Below are 23,418 nucleotides of genomic sequence, written 5' to 3' on the forward strand. Positions count from 1 at the left end.
TATAAGGAATTCTCAAGTCTCAGTAATAAGGAAACAAACAACCCAGTTTAAAATATGGACAAATGGTTTGAGCAGACACTTCACCATATACCAGGTCTCTTCAGAAAATATCCAGCCATGTAATATGGAAAATAGAGACATTCATTGAAGACAGAAACATATGTACATTGTACATCGTACATAATGACACCACAGTCCCCTTCAAAGTAAGCACCTTGGGACCTAGCATAGTTCTCCCGGTTGCCATCATTTGCCCTGTTGTATTTTCCTGAATCTCATCGACAGTCTGACAGTCTGAAATTTCTTCCCTTTCAAAGGTGATTTTAGTTTTGGGAAAAGTCCAAAGTTGCAGGGCACCAAATCTGTAGGGGGTTGAGTCACCTGGGTGATTTGATGTTTCACCAAAAAACTCCGCACGAGACGTGATTTATGAGAGGGGGTGTTGTCTTGATGAAGCTGCCAGTCAGCAGTGTTCATAGCTGCAGCTTTCTATATCATCTGAATAGTTTCTCAGAGGACTGTTCAAGCTTCAGGCAAAAAAAATTTGATGTGGATTTGTTGCTCTACTCAATCATTTTGAATGGGACAGCCACACAATACACATGCTCACTCACCACTCCTGCTGACTAGTACAGTGAAGTCAGTATTGTTCATACATACAGGAGACTAGCTGTACATCAATGTACAGCTTTGGCTGTACAGGTTGCATCAATGTCACATGGATCGTTCTCTATATTAACAATGTTTGAGCTTTTTCAGACAGGCCTCATACACTCACATGAAAGAATGTTCAACATTATTGGTCAGTAGGGAAACATAATCTGAGATCACAATGAGCTACCACTACACACCTATTAGAATGGCTAAAATGTGAAAGACTGATCATATCAAGTAATGGTGAGGCTTTGGAGGAACTGCTGGTGGGTATGTGATACAGAATTGATTTAGAAACCAGTTTTTCAGTTTTTTAAACATTAAGCATACATTCATCTAATTATTCAGCCATTCTATTTCTATGTATTTACCCAAGAAAATGGAAACAACATGCCCATACCAAGTCTTGGGCACAAACGTTCATAGCACCTTCATTTTTAATAGCCATAAACTGGACAGAACCCAGATGTTTTTGAACTGGCATATGGATAAATGAAGCATGATATATCCATGGAATACTACTCAGCAATAAAAGGGAATGGAGGAAAATTATGTAGAGTAAACGAAACAAGACAAAAAAGTACATACTATATGATTCCACTTACATAAAATCTAGAAAATGCCCTGTAATCTGTAGTGAGAGAAAGCAGATCAGCGCTCTCTCAGAGACACATCGGGGCACATGGAGACCTTCAGAGATAATGGGCGTGTTTGTTATAATTCTGGTGATGGTCTCAAAATTGTACACATGTCAAAACTTATCAATTGTGTACTTAAAATAGGAGCACTTTATTGTATGTCATTTATATTTTAACATGTGTTATATGACAGTATTCACACTGGCTATAATTAAGCTTTTGTTATGTGTAATGGAGCCTTAATTCACTTTACTGCCAGCACCCTACTTTAGAACCTAATTGTGAATCCAGAAACCACGTGTAGAATTTTAATGCACGAAGGTAAATAGTATACTTAGATTTATTGCCAGAGAGGTCTTTTATTTATTTGTTTACTTATCAAATTTTTGTTGGGTATAGACTATATTTTAAGAATTGTGCTAGACATTGGACATGCAATAATTACCAAAAATAAAGTTGCATACTCTCTTAGTGGAGTGGAATAATGTTAAAGTAATTACATGAACTTGCTGTTTTACAAATTGAGATATGTGCTCTGAAGGAAAGGAACAGATTTTTTAAAGTGGGTAGCAGAGGAACCTGCTTGACAGAGGGGGCAGCTGATGTTTTGGGGAAGGCTGTCCTCTGGAGGTGGTACTTGAGCTGAGCTCTTCTGTGAGTAGGCTGTAACTAGGCTGTAGAGGCAGCTATGGGCCAGGCGGGGTGGGGCCTTGGTTTGGTGCAAGATCATGAATGGATTCAGTGCAGAGTATGTTGAATCAGAGCTCAGAGAGGACACCTACCTGAAATATACATTTGGGAGTCACACTACAGAGATGTGAACTGTAGTGTAGGAGTGGTGAGATTTCTTCTGGGGAAATGACAGAGCGAAAACCCGAGAAGGCCTTGAAGAACTCAGAAACCGATGGCCAGGCAGTGCTGACGAGCCCGAAGAGGCTAAGGCCAGTGGTGGAAGGGTGGCTAAATCAGAAGAGAGGACAGTGACCAATGGAAGAGGGTGCCCAAGACCATGTGCTTCAAAAAACCAAAAAACCTCAGGCAGTGTACTGGGGGGGGGCGGGGAGGAGGCCACTATTATTAATTGTTCCAGGACAATAGGGATGCACTGGACTGTCTGGGCAAGCCCGACTGAGTGGTCTTCCCAGTCCTTAGTGACCTTATTAGCATGGGTTCCCGTGTGAAGTAATGAGGGTGGGCACCTGGTTGGGGTGAGGGTGGGTTCAGGACAGAGAGGGGGGATGGGGAGGGAGGTTTGTTAAAATTGGGGAATTCTGAGCACAGGTTTGAGGGGAGTAGGAAATGTTGGAAATAGAGTTTGCAGTGTGAGTGGGTTCATTTGAGGACAGTGGTCAGACAGCTGGGAGTTCATCGAGAGCCTCGTGTGTGGGGGGATGTGCATTTATAGTAATTTTGCTGGGGATTGAGCAGGGCATTATGATGCTTATCACCTCTCTTGAAAATTTTGTTAACAGGAAGTTGACCTTCAGCTGTTTTTTTCCTTGATAAGGGAGACTCTAGAACTAAATGGTATCCCTTTGAATAGTCTCAGGGAAATATATCTATCATGTTTTTTTCTTTCATTTCCTACATGTTCAAATGTGTTTGTTTAAATACAATGAGTGTCGTGTTGAGGCTAAACACTTGTCACTTTGAGTACTTCTGAGACTTCCATCTTCTCTTAAATGTACAGTAAGTGGCTTTTGAGGTAAAGTTGGCAAAACTGCTGAAAACAAACTGCTCTTTGCTGTATTTCTGCTTTGCAATTAGTATTTGAAAGTCCAGACCTGATGCAGAATAAGGCATTATCAGGATGTAAATGTATAATGTTTAGAAAGTTCAGGTTCATGTTGAGGACAATTTGTATTATAATTTTATGAATATACATGTGTCTCTTATGGGGTTTGCTTGCTCTCATTTAGAGAATGCTAACAAGTTGTTACATATAATAAATGAAGGGAAGTAAAAGTAAATCAAGTGGTGTTTATTAGAAATATTGTTCCTTAATAACCATAATAAATGTAAGCAATGTTTTGCTTTGGGTATTTTTTCCAGTTCAAAGCAATAAAAATGCACTGCTCAGTCTGTCTCCATGTGTAGGAGAAGTAAGCCCACCAGTTTTTTCCCCTTAATTCTTTTTCTTTGAGAGGATGGCAGGGAGAGTGTTACTGGGAGTAGGGGCAGGGATATTGAGGGACATGTGAGACACACATACTCACTGAGGAGCTTACAGACTGAAAATATCTGGGTTGGTTTGGTTTTCCTTCTCTTAGAGCTGAAGGTGGCATAGCTGCCCAACATTAATTTCTGTCCATTATATATAAAAATGTTAGTCATATTACTGACATCAGAATTAGTAGTATGCGCATTTCAAGTTGTTTTCAAGTAAGGATGGGCTTTCCATCATTTCGTGTCTTTGGTTTTAGGTGGTTATGTGGGTCTTAGATTTACATATGTGTCAGTCACCTGGTGGCTTGTGAAAATACACAAGCCACTACCCCAGAGTTCCTGATTCCGTAGGTCTGGGTGGGGGTTGAGAATCTACATTTCTAACGAGTTCTCAGGTAGTGCTGTTGCTGCTGGTCCAGGGGACCACATCTGAGAGCCACGGACAGCCTACTGAACTCATCAGCGCATCAGTACTGTAACCTGGACCAGCCAGATTGCATGCATGGCCCTTTAAGAAGACAGGAGACTGAGGTGTGATCAGCTGGGGGCTTTCCCACAGGTGAGCACTGGCTGCTTGCCTACCTGGGATACTGCCTCATACTGGAATTGAGAACTTTCCTAACTAGTGCCTTTTAGTTGGAGACAGAGCAGACCCCATGCTGCCGCCCTGTGGGCTTTTGGAGCATTAAGCATGGAGGTAGAGAGGTTGGGAAGAAATCCTGCCTGGGGTTGGAAGGGGCACTCGGGATATACCTGAAAAAATGGGGTCACTCACCTGTTTCTGTGCGTCTAGGAAGATTTTGTGTCAACAGGAGGGAAACACAGTCTCCATGAGGAGATGAGCTCAGGAGGTTTGCATGAGATGTTAGGACTCTATTACTTAAACTGAGGCACTTAGGACAGATCCTTGAAACATTGACATGAGGGCTGGAAGAAAGAACTGAGGCTGAATAAGATGGTGAGTCACTAAAGGCTGCCCAGACATATGGAGACACTTCAAGGTAAGGGTTCTCCTTTAATACAGGCTTCTAAGGGAAAAGTAAATCACCCATGTTGGGTTGTTGGGGTTAGGGAGTTGCCTCTGGAAATGGTCTGGAATTGCATCAAAACATAACGAGGGAGCCACTGCTCTTTCATGATGGAGGTTAGCTCAGCTTTAGGATTCATTCTAAGGCTGCTTCTAAGGAGTGGTGGGTTTGTGGCCCTTAAACTGGGACTCCTTGTTCTCTGAAGGTCTGGAGGACTCTGTGCAGCTCGCACCAGCCTTCTACCAGCACTGAGGACAAGCACCATGATTTTCATTCCAGGCTATGCTTTTCAATTCAGTAGCCACTTAAGAATTCATTGAGCTACTGAATATGGAGCAAACAATGACAACATTTGACAACCTCCACAACCCCAATCCTGGTCTCAGGAAGCTCTTTTTCTTGATGATTGCTTTTTCTAGAGGATTGCTTTTCTAGATATTATTGCTGAGGGGACCTTTAGTGACCATTTCTCCTTCTAGTGAATGATGTAATTACCTGACAAGGGTTTGTAAGGCAGCATTAACAAACAATTACAAATTCTCTCAAAACAAGTGAAAAAAGTAGGACATCTCAGCAAAGAAATAGGACTTAAAAGAAACAAATGGAAACTACAGAACTGAAAAGTAGAATAACTGAAATAAAACTCAGTGGATGGGCTCAGAAGGAGAGTGGAGCCATGGCCAGTGTGGCTCAGTTGGTGAGTGTGTCATGTAAACTGTGAAAGATCATGGGTTTCATTGCTGGTCTCAGGGCACTTGCCTAGGTTGCAGGGTGGTACTCGGTCAGGGCGTATATGAGAGGCAACTGATAGATGTTTCTTTCTCTCCCTTCCTCTCTCTCCCCCTCCCTCTCTTTCCCCCTTTTTCCTTCTCTCTCTCCCTGTCTCATCCCCTCTCTAAAATCAATAAGCATGTCCTCAGGTGAAAATAAAAGAAAAGGTAGAATGGAGATGGCAAGACAGAACCAGTGAATTGGGGACCCATTGATGGAATTTGCTCAATCTAAACCGAGAGAAAACAGTCTGAGGGAAAATGAGGAAGTTGCTAAGGGCTGTATGCTCCCCCTGAGGCTGTCAGGAGACAGAAATAGATGACAATGTACCATAACAAAAACAGCATAACTGCAGTTTCGGCAACTGCCCTTATTCATTCCCTTCCCTCTCCTTGTTCTGTGTGTCTCTGTCTGGCTCACATCTCGGAAATGTCAGAATCACATGAGGTCTTCATCAGTTCGTTTCAGCCCCTTTGTGAAGCTTAGGAAACTAATATAAGGCGACCTTATTAAACATGCAGGTCTGTGGACAGCTGCATGAAGTGTTGGCCTACAGGAGCCTGAAGTGGCCTGAGGGAGCAGACCAGCTGGTTAGGGGAAACCAACTTAGAGCCAGCGATTTTCCTTAGTGATAGAGAGATGAGGGCTGAAACCAGAGTGCTGGCTCTCAACGGCACTCGGCTCACGGACGCCCTGATACACAAAGAGAAAATGGAGCCCTGGACACTGAATGTACACAGTCCTGGAGAGAGCTGGGCAGCAGCTGGGCAGCCAGCCTCAGGCAGAGCCGGCAGTAACGAGACACATCTGTCAGTCATGACAGAAAGGGATTGAGGGTTTTATGGTAAACTCCCAGAGCATCTATTCTCTTTCATTTGCCTGTGGTGATTATAGTTCCAAGTTTTTTGCAGGATAGTTTCTGTCTCAGATATTCAGTTCTCATATTAAACCAATTATATTCCTTTTGGTTCTAAGTGCTATATCAGTATCACTGAACTTCACTTTTGTAAGCTATAATCAAATAATTTATGGTCATTAATTAATGTTGGTAGGTATAGGTCCTTAATTAATTCATGAATGCACTGAACAAATAGTAAGTGCTTGTATATGCTGGGTGTGAGATAAAGGAGTCATGGAAAAGACCAAATACTATGCATATTGAGCATACGTTTTATTGTGCAGGGAGGTGTTCTGTAAACATATATAGTACCTAAGTAGATTACATATTATGTCAGGGAATGATGAGTGTTAGAAGCAGGAGAGTGAGGAAGATGGGGAGGGTTGACAGTTAGGGTGATGTCGCAGTTTTACATCAGAAGTGACATTTGAATAAGGACTTGCTGAGTATGAGGGAAGGTGTGACCTGACTGTGAGAAGAGGATTTCAGGCGGAGAGAGTGCCCGTGCAAAGGTCCTGGGGTAGGAGTCAGCGCGGCAAGCCTGGGACAGCAGAGGCCAGTGCGAGTTGGAGAAGTAGTAATTGGCTGATGAGGCCACCGAGGGAACAAGGGAGCAGCTTGTGCAGGGCCTGTCCAGTTATCATAAGGACTTTGAAATTTAAAAAATCAATAGACTTTATTGTTTAGAGCCGTTTTAGGTTTCCGCAAAATTGAGCAGAATGTACAGAGAATTCCCATATACTCTTTTTTAATTCCCCCAACTTTACCCTATTATTGATATCTTGCATTAGTGTGGTACACTTGTTACAACAGATGGATTGATACGGATAGATAATATTAACTAAAGCCTATAGTGTACATTGTGTTGTGCATTCTGTGGGTCTGGACAAATGCATAATGACATGGCTTCACCATTACAGTATCATACAGCAGGATAGTTTCACTACCCACAAAATCCCCTGTGTTCTGCGTATTCATCCCTCACACCCTGCTGAGCCCCTGGCGACCACTGATCTTTTTACTTTTTACGTCTCCGTACTTTTGTCTTTTCTAGAATGTCATATAATTGGAATCGTGCAGCAGGTAGCATTTTCAGATTTGCTTCTTTCATGTAGTAACGTGCATTTAAGGTTCCTTCATGTCTCTGGTGGTTTAATAGCTCATTTCTTTCTAGTGCTGAATGGTCTTCTGTTGTCTGGATGTGCCACAGTTTATTTATCCACTAACCTATGGGAAGACATCTCGATTACTTTCAGGTTTTGGCAGTTATGAATAAAGCTGCTATAAACATTTGTGTGCAGGTTTTTGCATGGAGATAAGTTTTCAACTCATTTGGGTAAAGCAAATTTGTCCCGGGAATGTGATTGCTGGATCATATGGTGAGAGGATGTTTAGTTTTGTAAGAAACAGCTAAACTGTCTTCAAAGTGGCAGCGCCATCCTGCATTCCCATCACCGTTGCAGGAGAGTGTTCCTTTTGGTCCGCATCCTCACCAGCATTTGGTGTTGACGGTGCTGGGCTGGTGGCATCTAATGGTGTGTAGCAGTTTCTCTGTTTTAACTTGCATTTCCTTAATGACACGTGATGTGGAGCATCTTCTCATGTGCTCAGTTGCCCTCTGTGTGTCTTCTTTGGTGAGGTGTCTCTTCAGGTCTTTTGCCCATTTTAAAATTATGTTGTCTGTTTTCTTATTATTGAGTTTTAGGAGTTCTTCGTGTGTGTGTTTTGGTTATAAGTCCTTGATTGGATGTGTGTTTTGCAAATATGTAATCTCAGTCTGTGACTTGTCTTTTTATTCTCTTAAAGGAATTTGGCTTTTGCGGAAAGAAATTGGGCATTTCTGAGGGTTTTAAGCGCAGGAATGTTCAAATATGACAGGCAAATTATAAATATTTTTATAATAGTAATATATTCCAGTTAGAGTAATGTGAAAGAAATAAAACTCCTGAGTATACATTGGCAGCCTTATCTTTAATGAAGGTTGGTTTTTCCAGGTGATATTTGAAAACATATTTTCCAGACAGCTAGACATCTTCTTCACAGCCACAGCCCTATGTATTTCAGCCATCCTCTGCTGATACTGAAGAGTTTTCAGAGATAATGATCTTCTTATCACCTTTTTATTACTCACAGTTATAATGGAAGTCTCAACGGGCTGCCGAGTTCTTTCACATAAGAGGCTTTTGCAGCCTGAGTATTCCTAGCTGTGGTGGCTTCCTTCCCCCTGCCTTTCCCTCTAGGGAGGTGGGGGTCTCAGCTGCTATTTATAGAGGCATGCTTGCCAGTGAATGTTCTCAGCTGTTTTCCATCCCCTTATTCAGGTTTCTTCCTCAAATGAAGGCTTCCTTTTGCTTCCCAGTCACTTTCCAAAGTCAGCCAGCCCTCTTTGCATGCTTTCAAACCTCCCACATGCTATCGTGTGATTTAAAATAGAATTTTTTCCTAGGTGGTCAATGTCCAATCTTCTTGCCTTAAATGCAGCTTCTCAGGCAGGTTAAAAATAAAAGATCCCTTAGGCAGGAGGGTCATGCACAGGGCAGCATGATGCTCTGTAGCTCCTACTGCAGCCCTTCAGTTATGTGTGGGAAAGACATGGTGGGGGGTTCAGAAACAAGCGGGAATAGCCAGGGGAAAACAAATGGGGACTGGCAGGCCAGGCGTATAAAGCCCTCTGAGGCAGTGGAGAACACAGATTTAAATACTGGAATATCCTCAGTGTCTGTAGGGTAGGCCTTGACATTTTAACCTGAGTTGTCTTGGTCAGAGGTAAGACTGTCAGGTTGTGATACTTGTGAGACCAAGCCACCACCAGCATCCCTTTCAGAGAGCAGACTGCCGGTGTTCCTCCCCTCCTAAGAAGGTTCTCCGCTCTTGCCATAATGATGAGGATACACAGAAAATTCCTGCTTTAGGTATTTTAGCACCTTTCCACCAGACCACAAGCCTCCTCCATAGGCTTTTGCACTGATGGACAACAGCAAGTTACCGCAGCCATCCTGAAATGTGTTCAGCAGGAGAGGAAATGGGTGTCAAAGGGTCAGAAACAACATAGAAATGGAGCTCAAGAAGAAAGTTAGCAGTGGCTCAGACTCACAAAACGCTGTGCGGTAATTTAAGGGCTATTTCCGTCATGTCACAAACATAAGAATGAGGGAGAAAAAACAAAAATGATTATTCCACACGAACAGGTGACAACTTCAGGTAAGAAAAGTCTCTGACCACAGGTCTGATTTAAGTTGTTTTAAGAATTTGTACTCTTCTGTGTTTTTGTATCAAGATCATTCAAAGTCATAAGTAATGGCATCTACTTAGGGAACTTAATGAGACAGTGACAACAGCCCATCCGTGCACTTGTGCTTCCCTGGTGCCCGGATCACAGCCCGACAGGGCGTGGGCTGTTTTCCAGGGTGCTCTCACTTGGGGAATACACGCTTGCCTGTTTTGATCTTACATTACTGGGGGAACAAAATATAACTTCAGTGCAGTTTATTCTTAGTTGTCTGATGAATGTTTTATGCTTACATTTAAAAAAATCCATTTTTGGCATTGGTATGAATTTGGATGGTGTGACCATTTCTAAAGGACATAACATATCCTTTTGCAGTTTGTGGGAACCAAACCTCAGGGGACATGAGTTAATTCGTGTGGCCTTGCTGGGCCTCTCCTTGACGTTTCACATGTCGTGGATGTCTGAATGTAGCTCGGGAACTGGAGATTTTATACATTCATGTTTTTGATTGCCGTTTATAATTTGGCTACTTCCAGACTGATGGAAGACATTTTCTTTTTTCCCAGATGATTGCAGCATCCATAGAAGAGCTGAGCTTTGGGATAAGTTGAAGAAGGAAAACAAAAGAAAAATATATTTTATTAAAAGCTTGGGTTTCTTTCAGTAAACTACTTGTAACCCTCAGCTATGCATTTTGGGAAGATACTTAGCAACGGAATCCCTGAGATTTCTGCTGGGTGCTTCATTTATTTTCCGATAGATTTGGAGGATGGGCTGCCCAGTAGACTGCCAAGTGGGCTCAGTCGACCTACATCTTCACTCCATTGAACATCACTAACTAGTGAACGAGCACACAGTGCTGTTCAAGAGCACAGTCATTCCTGGCCAGGAGATAGTTTCAGTCTAATTAGAATAAGGCAGTGGCTCCCAGGTAATTAAAAATTAGATGCATTAATAACTGCTAATTAGACTTTTAGAAGATGAGCTCAGGATTTTAAATATGGCATTGCATCTTGGCCTGGAGTGGCAGAGATTGGTCCTACAAGGACCCCAACACACTGACCGCTGGGTGCACTAAGGGCTGGGAAGGCACCATGGCCTGAGGGGAACATGAAACTGTTCTTCTTACTCTTAAAAATGTATTTACTTAATAATACTTGCATGTGGTACAAAACAGAAGAGGTACAAAAAAGTAGAGTAAAAACCAAATTTCTTCCCATCCCCTAGGCCCCATTTCCTTTCCCTGGAGGCCAGCAACATGTGTTTCCAGAGATAGTCCATGCATTTCTAAACTCCCACACTCATTTTCTTCTTGCCTGTTCTTTTTTCTTATTTTTACACAAAAGTAGCATGTTCTATGTGCTGTTCCCTATGTTCCTTTCCCCTACTTAACTGTAACTACGAGATTGTAACATATTAGTATATAAAACTGCCTCTTCTTAAAAGGCTGAGTGGTGGGTGGTGTTCTGTTTTGTGGAAGTATGATAATTGATTCAATCCTTTCTGTAAATTATTTCCCATCTTCTGTTGTGACACTGTTCTATTTTTAACTGTACCACTAGAAGCTCAGTAGGTTTGGGTCCCAGCGGAAAGCACATAGCATGCTAAACAGTGGTTGGGGAGAGTTTAATGAAGAGGATATTTACAAAGCGTGGGCAGGGATAAGAACAACCTGTAATGATGTGGAAGTATTCTGGGAAGTCACTGCTTCCCCTGGGCCTGAGGGGAAAAGTGAGGGAAGCAGGTTCCTGGAGTCAGTGAAAGCTGAAGCCACAGGAGAAGGCTCCTGATAGGAGCTGTGGTCTTCAGTTGAGGAATACGGCCAGTGGTGTGTTGGTAAAGGCTTAACAATGGGCTCTCTGTGGTGAGGGTCCCTGATTTGTAGGGTTTGCCAATTTCTGTGGTATACACTCTTTCTCTGTGCCCGATTCCAAGTTCCCAAGGTGATGTCACTGATTGCAGAGTTGGGGTGGGAAGCACACAGTCAGTTTTTCTGAGAAGCTCTAGCAGGTCACTGTAGCCATGTGAGGCCACTCAGCAGAGTGCCTGCCAGCCTGGTTCCTCCAGCTAGGGCCAGTAATTGGCTGAATCCCACCGGAAGCTAATGCACTGGGGAGCCTGGTTGCTACAGTCTTCACAGGTTAGCATCCTGGAATACAGAGAAGGTGGGTGAAGTAAACAAGCTGCATAATTTTGGGCAGGTTATCTATCTTGAGTTACTGTATCTTCAGCTGTAAAAGAAAAGTTTGCCTTGAATGTAGAACCTTTCTACACTAAGGTTCTCTCACTTCTGTGATTAGTGGATTTAGTGACCTGAGTGAGCAGGTCATTGAGTCTGTTTAACAGGAGATGCTATGGGCCCCTGTGCTCAGAGAGTTTATGTCTTATGGCAAAAATAAGACATGCACCAATAGGTCCAGCTACAGGGTGGGGGCTGCAGACAGAACCACAGGTGTTCAGAGGAAGTGGTCTTTGTAGCTGGGGTAACGAGGCTGTTGACGGCAGAGAAATGGGAAGACCTTTGTTCTGTAGTTGGGAATTTGTTTTTCCAGTGGGGGGAAAACAGAACATGTCTTTAATATTAATAACCAGTCTACTTACACCACTAGTTCTCTAAGTATGGTCCTGGTATCACCAGCATCTTCCGGGACCTTGTCAGAAATCCAAATTCTTGGGTTCCACTGCAGACCTAGAGTTTAAATTCTGTGGCAAGTTTTAGTCATCTGTTATTCCAGGTAATGCATATGTCCACTTGAGAAGCACGGAGTTATACAGTATTAGTGATTTGAAACTTGGGTGAAAATCAGTCAGATGGGGTATTTCAAAAACACATCAGTCAGTCAGATGGGATATTTTACACATGCACGCACACACACACACACACACACACACACACTAACTTCTGGGCTGTATTTCAGACTTAGTCAGAATTTTTGAGAACTAGGGTCCTGGGGAGTTAAGTGTTTCCCAGATAGTATCAGCTGTGTTTTCTATACTCTTGATCTTAATCACTGTGGTAGCACTGAACTCTTAAGTATTCGCCTTGCTAGAATTGCCTATTGTCTTTTCTCTTACACTTTCTCTACACTCAAGCTCTCTAAACTTTCAGAATCAGAGAGAAGGCAGTTGCCTGAGTTGGCACCTTGTGTGGACTGAAGGTGGAGCAGGTTGTTCTTGGCATGGTGTGGGTAGTGGAGAAGAGTTGGGAAGGAAACTGGACAGCTGTGGAGGTGTCTGAAGTCTGACCTTAACATTGCTTCATGATTTATTTTGTAGCATATTCTCAGAACATCAGACACACCCTTTATCAACTATTAAGTACAAAAGTTCTATTTGAAAGGAAAGTTACAATGATTTTGGGACTGTCTATGCCTCTGCCTGATTAGAGTTCTTGATGGAAAAGCCTCGAGTTCTTTTTTAAATTAAAAAAAAATTAATTTTATGGATTATGCCATTACAGTTGTTCTGTTTCCCCCCTTTCATTCCCCTCCACCCTGCACACCCCTTCCTCCACCATTTCCCCCCTTTAGTTTATGACCATGTGTTCAAGTTCTTTAGATTCTATATTTCCCATACTATTCTTGCCCTCCCCCCTATTTTCTACCTACCATCTATGCTACTTATTCTCTGTACCTTCTCCCCCCACTCCCCTGTTGCTAAGCCTCCATGAAATCTTCATTTCTGTGGTTCTGCTCCTGATCTAGCTGTCCTCTTGGTTTGTTTTCGTTTTAGGTGTGGTTGTTAATAACTGTGTGTTTGCTGTCCTTTCACTGTTCATATTTTTTATCTTCTTTTTCTTAGACAAGTCCCTTTAACATTTCATATAATAAGGACTTAGTGATGATGAACTCCTTGAATTTGATCTTATCTGAGAAGCACTTTATCTGTCCTTCCATTCTAAATGAAAACTTTGCTGGTTAGATCAATCTTGGTTGTAGGTCTTTGGATTTCATGACTTGGAATACTTCTTTCCAGCCCCTTCTTGCCTGTTAAGGTCTCTTTTGAGAAATCCACTGACAGTCTGATGGGAACTCCTTTGTAGGTGACTGTCCCCTTATCTCTTGCTGCTTCTAGGATTCTCTCCTTCATTTTAATCGTGGCTAATGTAATGATGATGTGCCTTGGTGTATTTCTTCTTGGGTCCAAGTTTTTTGGGACTCTCTGAGCTTCCTGGATTTCTTGGAAGTCTATTGCCTTTGCCAGATTGGGGAAATTCTCCTTTATTATTTGTTCAAATAAGTTTTCCACTCATGGCTGTTCCTCTTCCCCTTCTGATACCCCTATAATTTGGATGTTGGAGGTTCCTAAGCCTCTCCTCATTTTTTTGAATTCTTGTTTCTTCATATTTTTCTATTTGGTCATTTCTTTCTTCCTTCTGGTCCACTCCCTTGATTTGAGTCCCAGTTTCCTTTCCATTACTATTGGTTTCCTGTGTATTTCCCTTCATTTCAATAAGTTTAGCCTTCATTTGTTCATCTAATTTGTGACTAAAATCAGCCAGTTCAGTGAGCATCCTGATCACCAGTGTCTTGAACTGTGCATCTGAAAGTTTGGCTATTTCTTGGTCACTTAGAGTTATGGGCTCTAGGGCTTTGAATTCTTCTTGAGCCATGTTTTGGTCTGTTCGCACCAGTTATGTTTGAGGGGCAGAGCCCTAGGTGTTCACCAGGGTGGGGCCGCCCTGGTTGCTGGTTTGTGATGCTGTATGTGGGGGCGGGGTCAGTGAGGGGCAATGGTGGTCCCCTCTGCTGCTTCCTGCCACTGGGGTCTGCTCAGTCTGTCTTAGCGGTCTATCTCACTGCTCACTCCTTGGCTGGTTTATCTGCGCGTGAACGCGAATGTGTGACCGTGGTCAGCCAGCCGCCTTGCGCCCTCACTGGGTCTGCCCGTTGCAACCCCACACCTGGGATCTGCCAACCACTGCCCTCGTGCCTGGGTCAGTCTGGTGCAACCCTGCTCTGCCAGTCGCTGGCTCCGCCCCTCTTACCGGTCTGGCTGAATGGTTCATCGTCACTGTTGTTGTTGGACTTTGGTATAGTTCAATTTTCTGTGTTTTGGCTGTGTTTTTGTTACTAAAATTTTGTCGTCTTTAAACTTGGTTGTGGGAGAAGGTACAGTGTTTCCACCTACGCCTCTATCTTGGCGGAAGTCCTCCTTTTTTAAATTTTTTTATCCTTACTTTGAGGACATACTTATTGATATATTTTTTAAGAGACGGAGGATGGGAGGGAGAGAAACATTGATGTGAGAGTAAAACATGGATGGGTTGCTTCTCATACACTCCCCGACTGGGGACTGAACCTATGTCCTGGGTATACGTCCTGTCTGGGAATTGAACCTGTGAGCTTTCAGTTTCTCGAACCAACAGAGCACACTAGCGTGGGCTAAGCCTGGAGTTTGTTAATGTGGAGAACTTTGGAGGGGGTTTCTGGAAAGTGAACTGGGCAGTTGTTGGTCATCTGAGGCCAGAGCTCATCTCTAAATACCTTAGAAAGTGCACTGAGGAGTGCTTGCCTTTGGTGGTTTACTAATAAAGCTACGAACATTCTTGTACATGCCTTTTTGTGGGCATGTTTTCATCGTTCTTGGATAAACACCTAGGAGAGGAATTGCTGGAGCATAGGTAATGTTTAACTTTTCAAGAAACTTGCAGTTTTCCAAACGCATCGCATGAAACTCCCACCGGTCATATGTGGGTGTTCCGGTTGCTGTCCATCTCGCCAATACTTGGTATTGTCAGCCGTTTCCATCTTACCCATTCTGGTGGTGTGTGGTGTTATCTGTAGTTTTAATCTGCATTTCCCTGATGACTAACGACGAATACTTTTTCATGTGCTCACTTATCATTCATATAGCTTCCTTATGAAAATAAGGAGGACTTTAAACATCTTTTATACCATTATATCTCACACACATTTTTTTCTACTGTAGTTTCACCCATGTTCTGATCAACTGAACAATCCACTGACTGATCAACTGAGCCCTTGATTGCTCCCCAGCCTTCAAAACACCGTGGACTTCTTGAATGTCACACCTTTGAAAATGCAGTGCCACGTGCTTCCTCATCATCTCATCCCCAACTTAGATGTCACCTTTGGGTTAGTTAAGCCTCAGTCCCTGCCATACGTCTATAAAATTTGGTTTTTTTCTATATGCTTCCCTGGTCTTGAGTGTCCATCTGTGTGGTTTTACATGTCATGTTGTGTGCAGTTCTTCCTGGCCTCACTGAAGGAAGGGACCTTGTCTCCCTCTTCTTTGCATTTCCATTTGATTCTCCCAACAGCTTTGTGAGAAAGGCTGAGTATGCTTAACTTAAATTGGGGATCAGGGCATAGACCCAGAAGGGTCCAGTGACTTGTCCAAGGTTAGCATGTTATGTTACAGAGTCAGGGACTGCTTACTATAAAGTTTGACTCTTTCACATTAGTTTTCCAAACAGGTATGTTGTTTGAGGTTCAGTATACACTGAACTAGCTAGCCACAGGCACATGATGACTTTGGAAGGCATGCGATAGTTTTAAGGGAATCCATTTCCAGATCCTCAACTTGCACATGCACTTACCTAAAATTGACTAGCCTGAGAAGGTGCCTGTGACCAAGGAGGGCATCATGCTGGTTTACCTGGCTCACCTCCACTTTCACAATGGCCTTTCTCAGACATAAAAGGGCAAACCATTCAGCCATAGGTTGTCTTCCTGAGGTACACTACTGCAAGATGGAAAACCTCAAGGCCTTGTAACAAAGGAACAAGTAAAAGTATTCATGATGTTGAAAAGTGAATAATAGCTTTAAAGACTGGAATTTTGCAGCTCAGCAATTTCCACTTCTTAGCTTTCACAGAATTGCAAGGGACTTTGACAGACTGTTAACTGATGATTTAAAATTCTTTATTTATGATAGATTATATCTGAACTTTGGCTGTGTAACTCGGAAGGCTTCAAAGAATCAAGTTAGTCATAAAACTCCTTCCATTTCAGAGGAAACATCCAGGTTTCCTCTGCTATCTAGGTCATTACTGGTGGGTTCTACTGCTGTTTCTGTCAAAATCTCCTCCACATCTTTTTCCTTCATTTGAGACCATCTCTACTTACTGCTGTGCAATATGCATTATGTTTTTGACACTGTTTTTAATATTCTCTGTAACACCTTTGAAATTTTTCATGCAGTCTGGCCAAACACTTCCCCAACAGTTATTGATAGTAGCCTGCTTGATGCCATTGCAGGCCGTGCCAATGTAATCAATAACACTGTGAATAGTGACTGACTTCTAGTAGACCATTATGGTGGTGTCCTCATTGGCATCAAGAACCTCAAAAGCATTGCTATAAAGCTGCCTGGTGTAGTGCCCCATGAAATATGCAGCATTTACAGGCAGGAAGAGAACTTCTATGTCAGGGTGGGCATTTTTGAGTTCTTCATGGCAATGAACTGGAGCATTATCCAAAATTAACAAAATCCTGAAGGCACAGTTTGCCTTGGAAATAGCACTCAGCTTCTGGGATTACACAGTTGTGGAACTCATCCCAGGCTATTTCGGACTCAATCTATGCTTTTTGTTCCACCTCCAGTGGACTGGCATATAATTCAGGTTTTTCCCTCTAAGTGCTCGTGGGTTTTGTGCTCTGTGTGCCATTAAGGGTTTGCACTTAAACTCTCCTTTGGCATTGGCACATAATAGCAAGGTTGCATGGTCTTTGCATGATTTAAGCCAGGAGTTTTGGAGGCCATTTGTGTTACATAGATTTCTTTGCTAGCATTCTTATAAAACAAGCCTGCCTCATCAGCATTGAAAGCCTGCTCTTCCATATAACCTTATTCATGTATAATGCTTAGCAAATATTTTAAAAATCCTTTTGCAGCCTCATGATCTACCAAACCTGCTCTGCTGCAAAGTCAACATTTTTCATGTAGTATTGTCTTTTGCTACATGCAAGCCAACCTGTAGTAGCTGAGAAAGGTTTAACCTTTTCTTGACCCTGGGTAACATGACTATAAATTTCTTTGGCCTTTAGCCTCACAGTGCTGTCCACTATACTCTTATTGGTTGTCATTTTATGGATCCACAAACTTGGCTGCTTTTCCATCTTTTCCATAGATCCATCATGTACTACAGATGTTACTTCAGCACTTTCACAACGGCCTTATGTTCAGATTAGTGAATCTTGTCCTTTTTCTGGATGTACTGTATTGTTGATTCATTAACACTGAATTCACAGCCAACACCACTATAACTCAGGCCTGCAGAAAGCTTATCTAACACATGTATTTTCTCTGTAAGGCACATTATAGGAGCACTAGACAGTGCTTTAGTACTAGATTGGGGGCCATTTAAAACAATGAAATCATCAAAAAGCACAAAAATGTGAAAAATGTGACATTAGTAGCCTGTGAAAAGGACATTTGCCTAACATTGTGACTAAAACAAATTGGCACAGAACATGGCCTTGGTTCAGTTCAGCTGGGAATGAGTGCATAAGGCAATTCAAATTTTTCACTTCAATGCACATATCCATAAATAACCGAGAAAGTGTTGCAAGTACTGACTTTGAGGTTACACATGCATTTTACCTAATAAGCGAGTTTGCAAACAAAGAATCAGTGAATGAGGACTAACTATATTTGTGTGGGCCTCTTGGGAAAATAGTGTGAGCAGTATCATTTTGAAGCACAAACATGTGTCACCCCAGAGCACAATTTTGTGGGGAAAGTTCAAAGGAAATGAGTTAAAGGAAAAAGAAATTAATGTGAAATTTCTGACTTTTTAAAGAGCACGTTCATATTTTTTTCCCCCTTAGGTGGAAAAATGCATATTTTGTCTACTGTATTTAGAGTCTGTTGGATATATATTTTAAACAGAATGTTTAAGAGTTCAGTTTTAAAATGTCACCAGGATGTCAGAAATTAATACTTTGCAACTATTTAACATGAAGATTTTAGATACTAAATACACATTTGGTACATAGACTTTCCTATTCTTTTACAGAGAGTAGCAAAATGAAGTAGGAGGCCACTTTGGTTTTGCTGTTCTACAAAAACAAAACAAATCTGTTCAATTTGGAGGGAAGTATGTAAGCACTTTCCTCAAAGAATTTTCACATTGTATGGGGGGAAGTTTCATTTCCTCCCTCTCCACACCTCTCAACACGATGGTTTTGTTTTGATTTTTAAAAGATCAGAGGCACTTTGAGATGAAAGCACTGTATTCCAGAGAGAGGCCTAGTGGAAGGGCCTGATTTCCCCCTAGAGGGCAGTACAAAGGGCCTTCAATGTCATAAAAAATGCTAGAATTCTGGATGATGGTTATGTGTAACTGCCAAAACTTAGTCTTCATATGCAGTTCAGAACACAACAAAAAGCTCTTCTGATGTCTGACTTCTCCCTTGATTGTTCTGTGTAATTGGTACTGTTCCTGGTTTCCTTAATGTCTCTTGCCTTGAGATGCTGCCAATAAATACTCACATGTGTGACAGATAGGCGTCACAATTCTACCTTGGACCAAGTACCGGGCCGTCTGCCGGAGCCCTCCTTGCTGCTCTCTACCTGGGGTGGAGGCTGCATTCGCCACAATTCCTCCCTAAGCCGACTTACTCGCCAACTTGTGTGTAACCGGTTCTTTTGGTTCATCATTCATGAAGCACATGGTCTGTATTTGGGAAAAGAAATGTTGCATTGTGATTCCAACAAGCATAATTTATGTTCCTAATTATTTAAAATCATATTAGAATGCTAGCTCCTCTCTGCCCTGAGCGCGGGGCAGGGAAGAACTCAAGGCACACTGGGTTCTCTCCAGCTCCACTGAGGTTGCTCAAGGCACCGAGGCCAAACCCACTCGGGCTCCCCTGGACCTGACGGCCTGTGTCCACGCGGGCCGCGTCTGAGGCGGAGCACCAGGTGTCTGCAGGAGCAGGGCGCGCGAGGGCCAGGCCAGGTGGGCCCAGTTGTAGGATAAAGAGAGGAGGTGGCTGCGCCTGGGGGCTGGTGGGCCGCGTTAGCTGGGTCGAGGCAGAACCGGAAAAGGTTGCTGGGGGCTGTTCGGTGCGCGGTCTGAAGACGTCACTTCCTGCGCCCATCCTCTTCCTGGTGAGGGAAGAGGGCCGGAGATTGGTGCATCCCGGAGGAAGGAAAGAGGGTGAGGAGAGGCAGCGCCGAGCAGGCGAACTGCCGGGCAACCGGGGGTGCTCCGGACAGCCGGGATTCCCCCGCTGGAGCCTCTGCTGGGGTTGCGGCGGGTTCGTCTCGGGCACGTCCGCGGCCTCTCCGCTTTGCTCAGTTTCTGTGCTCTGCGTTGCAGGTCTACCCGGAGCCTCGGAGCGAGAGCGAGTGCCTGAGCAACATCCGCGAGTTTCTGCGAGGCTGCGGGGCCTCCCTGCGCCTGGAGGTGAGCTGGTGCGGCCGCGGGGGTTGGCAGGGGCCAGACGGCGGGGTACCGGTCCGGGACCTGGTTCGCGGGCCGCCCCAGGTTGTGAGCGCGGTCCCAGGGCAGGGAGGAAACGCTCTACAGAGCCCCATACTTTGCCTTTTTTTGCAATGAGGAAAAGTGGTTCCAGTAGCTCGTGGTGCCGGTGATTCGCATTTTCGACAACTGTTTGTCACGGGTGCGATCTGATTCCTTGGCACCTGCCTCAGCTTTAACTGCTTTTAGGGGTTCTCCAACGATTCGCGACTAAATCTGGGCGAGCGCGTCAGAATCCCTAGAAGGGAAAGCCGTACAGAAATAAAATGGGTCCCAAATTATCTTCCTGTCTCACTCTTTAATGTGTTTTTTTTTCCCCCAGAAATTAGGTAGTTTTTACTCTAATATTTGATGTTTAGTTTAGAGAAATACTAACCTATGTCTGGGGGAGCATACTGGGTGGTGTGTCTTTTACAGGTTGCTTAAGGTTTTGTTGTTGCACTAAATAGAGCCTTTCAGGGGAAGCTCTCTGGAAACTTCTCTTTTTCATCTTATTTTAACATGTGATTTGTCTTAATCTTGGGGTAGTGCTTTAGATCCGGAAATCTAGCTGTACTTTTACTTCAGAATTACAGGCCGATGTGGCTTTAGTTCGGTGTTTAAATCTTGCCTTTTCTGCCATTGCTACTTGAGCACGTTCAGCCTTTGTTTCATTATGTGAGAAGTGAGCGTTATACTGAGCTCCTAGGTAACAGCATATGAAAGCATCCCTGACAGAACCTGGTATAAGACGGACCCATAAAGGTTTTCCGTCCCAGAAGGGTAGTCTCTCAGTGTAGGTTTCTTGGGGGGGAAAGTTATAAGTCATCCACTGTCTAAGGGACGGTTATAAGGAAAGCTCATCGGTTATTTGAAATTGACATGTAGGAATTCATAGAGGTGAACATAATTGCTTTTATGAATGATTGAAAACATATTTTATTGCGGGTAGGATGTGATGTCTGTGAGGAAATCATGTCCAAATAAGTGAGAAGGCCTAGTGGGAACTCCGAAGACCTTGGGGCTGTCTAGGAGGGGAGACGCGATTTCAGACAGGGCCTTATCCTCTGCTCCATGGGATTTGTTGTTTTATCATTGAACTTCCTTATTGGGCTGTGGTAATATGCTTTGCTTGCACAGATTTTTGCTTTTTCTTAACCTTTGTTGTGGGGTTTTATTTTCCTTTTCAAATTAATGACTCTTGTTTATTTATACTAAATTTGGAACTCAGTTTGCATCTAAGATTATAATCTGACAACTTCAGTATAAGATTTTTAAAGAAAGAACTGTTTTAAAGAAAGTTAAAAAAATATCCTTAGTTTTCCAGAGGTTCCTTTTGAAATGTCATATAGTGACTTTTTACAAAGAATTAAGAGTTTTAAATAAACTCTTTTAAAAAGATGTTTTAGAAAAGAGTTAACTGACATACCCCAAGCATCTAGAATAATGCTGGACACATAGTAGACCTTCAATAATTGATCGATGAACTTGAAATTTAGTTGATAGCAGTTTTTTTTAAGCTAAAGGGAAATTATGACTTACTTTATGCTGTTTTTAAAGACTAAATATGACCTCTGTTAAACTTCAAATAGAGGCATATTTTATTAGCATTCTATCAAGGTCAGTTGTAAGTCACCCTTAAAACACCTGATCACATTGTAGATAATAAAAACTTTTTAAAAACGGCACATCAAAAACTTTGTAAATTGTCATTCTGATTTTTATGAAGTTACTCTAAAAAAGGAGTTTGTGTGGACCCAATTTGGGCTTCCAGGCTTGTTCTCATCTGTGGTGTGAAGGGACAGATCTGTTCTTTAGAAGATGGCCTTGCACTTGTACCACAGTGCAGCAATTTCCCAGTGATTTTAAAGAAGAATGTGTAGAAAGAAAGTGACTGGGGATGGGTCTAGGCACTTCTGAAAAGCATTCTAGATTTTACACATTTTCTCAAAAATTTGGAAGACAAGAAACCTTTTGAAATTATAAACACAAAACTTAAAAACTGATAGCTTGTATTCTAGATTGGTTTTTGTTTTCTAGTTATAAGTATCAAAGTGTTTTTTCCCCGGGGATTTGGCTAGACTGACTTCTTTGTAACAGGCTGTCTAATTTTGGTATATGTATTTTCCTGTTTGCCACCATTTTAAACTATCCTAAGATTTTTTTTAAAGAAAAGAGGAACCGAACATCATAATTACTTTTTCTGTTTTTTTTAAAGCATATACATTTTAATTACCCGTGGAAAATCAGGTATTATGCCCCAGTTAGTTCTGATCATGAAAGGAATTTTAATTTTGAAGGAATATTATACAGTTTGCATTTATTGTTAGAACAGTGCCTTGTATTTTAGTTGCTAAATAGATAGTAGCTATTATTATAATAGTTTTTTTGGTTGTTTGAACCACATTGCTGTGTATTCTTAAAAATTTTTTTTACTCAGTAATCCGTATTCATTGTATAAAATTCAAGAAATAGAGAAATGTAAGAAGAAAATGAAAAAAGTATATTGTTAACATCTAGAGATAGTGTTAAAAATTATTATATATTTTTCCATCTTTTTTCCCTTTTGTACATATGTAAATATACTTTTAAAATATTCATATCATAGTATATATAATGTTTTATAACATGCTTTGAATTAATATGGTGTGATTGTTTTCTCATGTTAAATATTTGTCTACTTAATGTTAAAGAGTGCCTAAGTTCCTCGTGGTAATTCCCATTTTTGGATATAGAGGTTATTTCTAAGTACTGTGTGATGAACATTTCTGAACAAAATCCTTCATTGTTTATTATGTTTTAAGTAGAAGTTTTCTGATAGGGCACTGGTAGGTCAAAGGCAGGGGCTTTTAAAGGTTTTGAACACCTCACGGCCCAGTTTTCTCTAGAGACATGTTTACCGCTTCGCCTTTGCCCAGTAGCGGTGTGACAACACTCCTTTCCAGTCCTGGGACTGCTCGTTCTGTTTTTTTTCTCTTTCACCTAGGAAGAGGAAAACCTTTTTCGATAAACATTTTGGCTTTTGAATTGTTGACAGTGCCGTATTCCTAGGTGTACGGTAAACTAAGGCAAAGTGAGGTACTCAAAATTTCCCGCACTGGACTTTTGAAAGGGGATGTGAAAGAACAGCTGCCGGAGTAGGAAATCTAAGTTGAAAACCTCAGACATTTGCAGTTACCTTCCGCTTTCTCACGAGTAGCTGCTCGGAGTATGGAAAGGTATGCAGGTGGCCTCTCCAGCACTGTTATCAACTGGGCTGATTAGGTGAGTTAGAGTGAGGTTTTGGGAAAGAAACTGCCTTACGAATTCCTAAAACACTCATCTTTTGTCTGTTTTTTTTAGAGGACAAACTTATTTACGATACTTCTTTGCCCGAATGCTCAATTCTCTTCTAGATTTTTAGCCAAGGTTATGATTGAGATGTCATCCAGAAGAATATTTTAAAATACTATTAAAATAATTAACATATGCTTATGTGGAAACTCAAAACCTGTTGATACAAGCTTAAGAATTAATTTGAATAAAGATAAAACTATATCTATAGTGTTTTCTCTGGGGATGGAATACCCCACCCAAGTGCTACCTTCATCCTGGATTCAGAC

General features: G+C 42.1%; 1 protein-coding gene across 7 annotated transcripts in view; it reads left to right on the top strand.

The window, feature by feature from the left end:
* Window positions 1-23,418, top strand: part of ARHGEF7 (Rho guanine nucleotide exchange factor 7) — a 137,545-nt gene that overhangs the window by 12,469 nt on the left and 101,658 nt on the right. For 5 of the 7 annotated variants that reach the window (XM_053659946.1, XM_037137670.2, XM_053659943.1 and 2 more), the window contains exon 2: window positions 19,676-19,762. In XM_053659946.1, the coding sequence (XP_053515921.1) occupies window positions 19,676-19,762 (87 nt within the window). Of the gene's footprint in view, window positions 1-19,449; window positions 19,514-19,675; window positions 19,763-23,418 lie in introns of those variants that run through there. The other 2 variants (XM_053659944.1, XM_053659945.1) reach the window with 2 other exon arrangements.

This window comes from Artibeus jamaicensis, unplaced genomic scaffold (genome assembly GCF_021234435.1).
Source record: "Artibeus jamaicensis isolate MK-2021 breed Jamaican fruit bat unplaced genomic scaffold, CSHL_Jam_final scaffold_833, whole genome shotgun sequence".
NCBI lineage: Eukaryota > Metazoa > Chordata > Mammalia > Chiroptera > Phyllostomidae > Artibeus > Artibeus jamaicensis.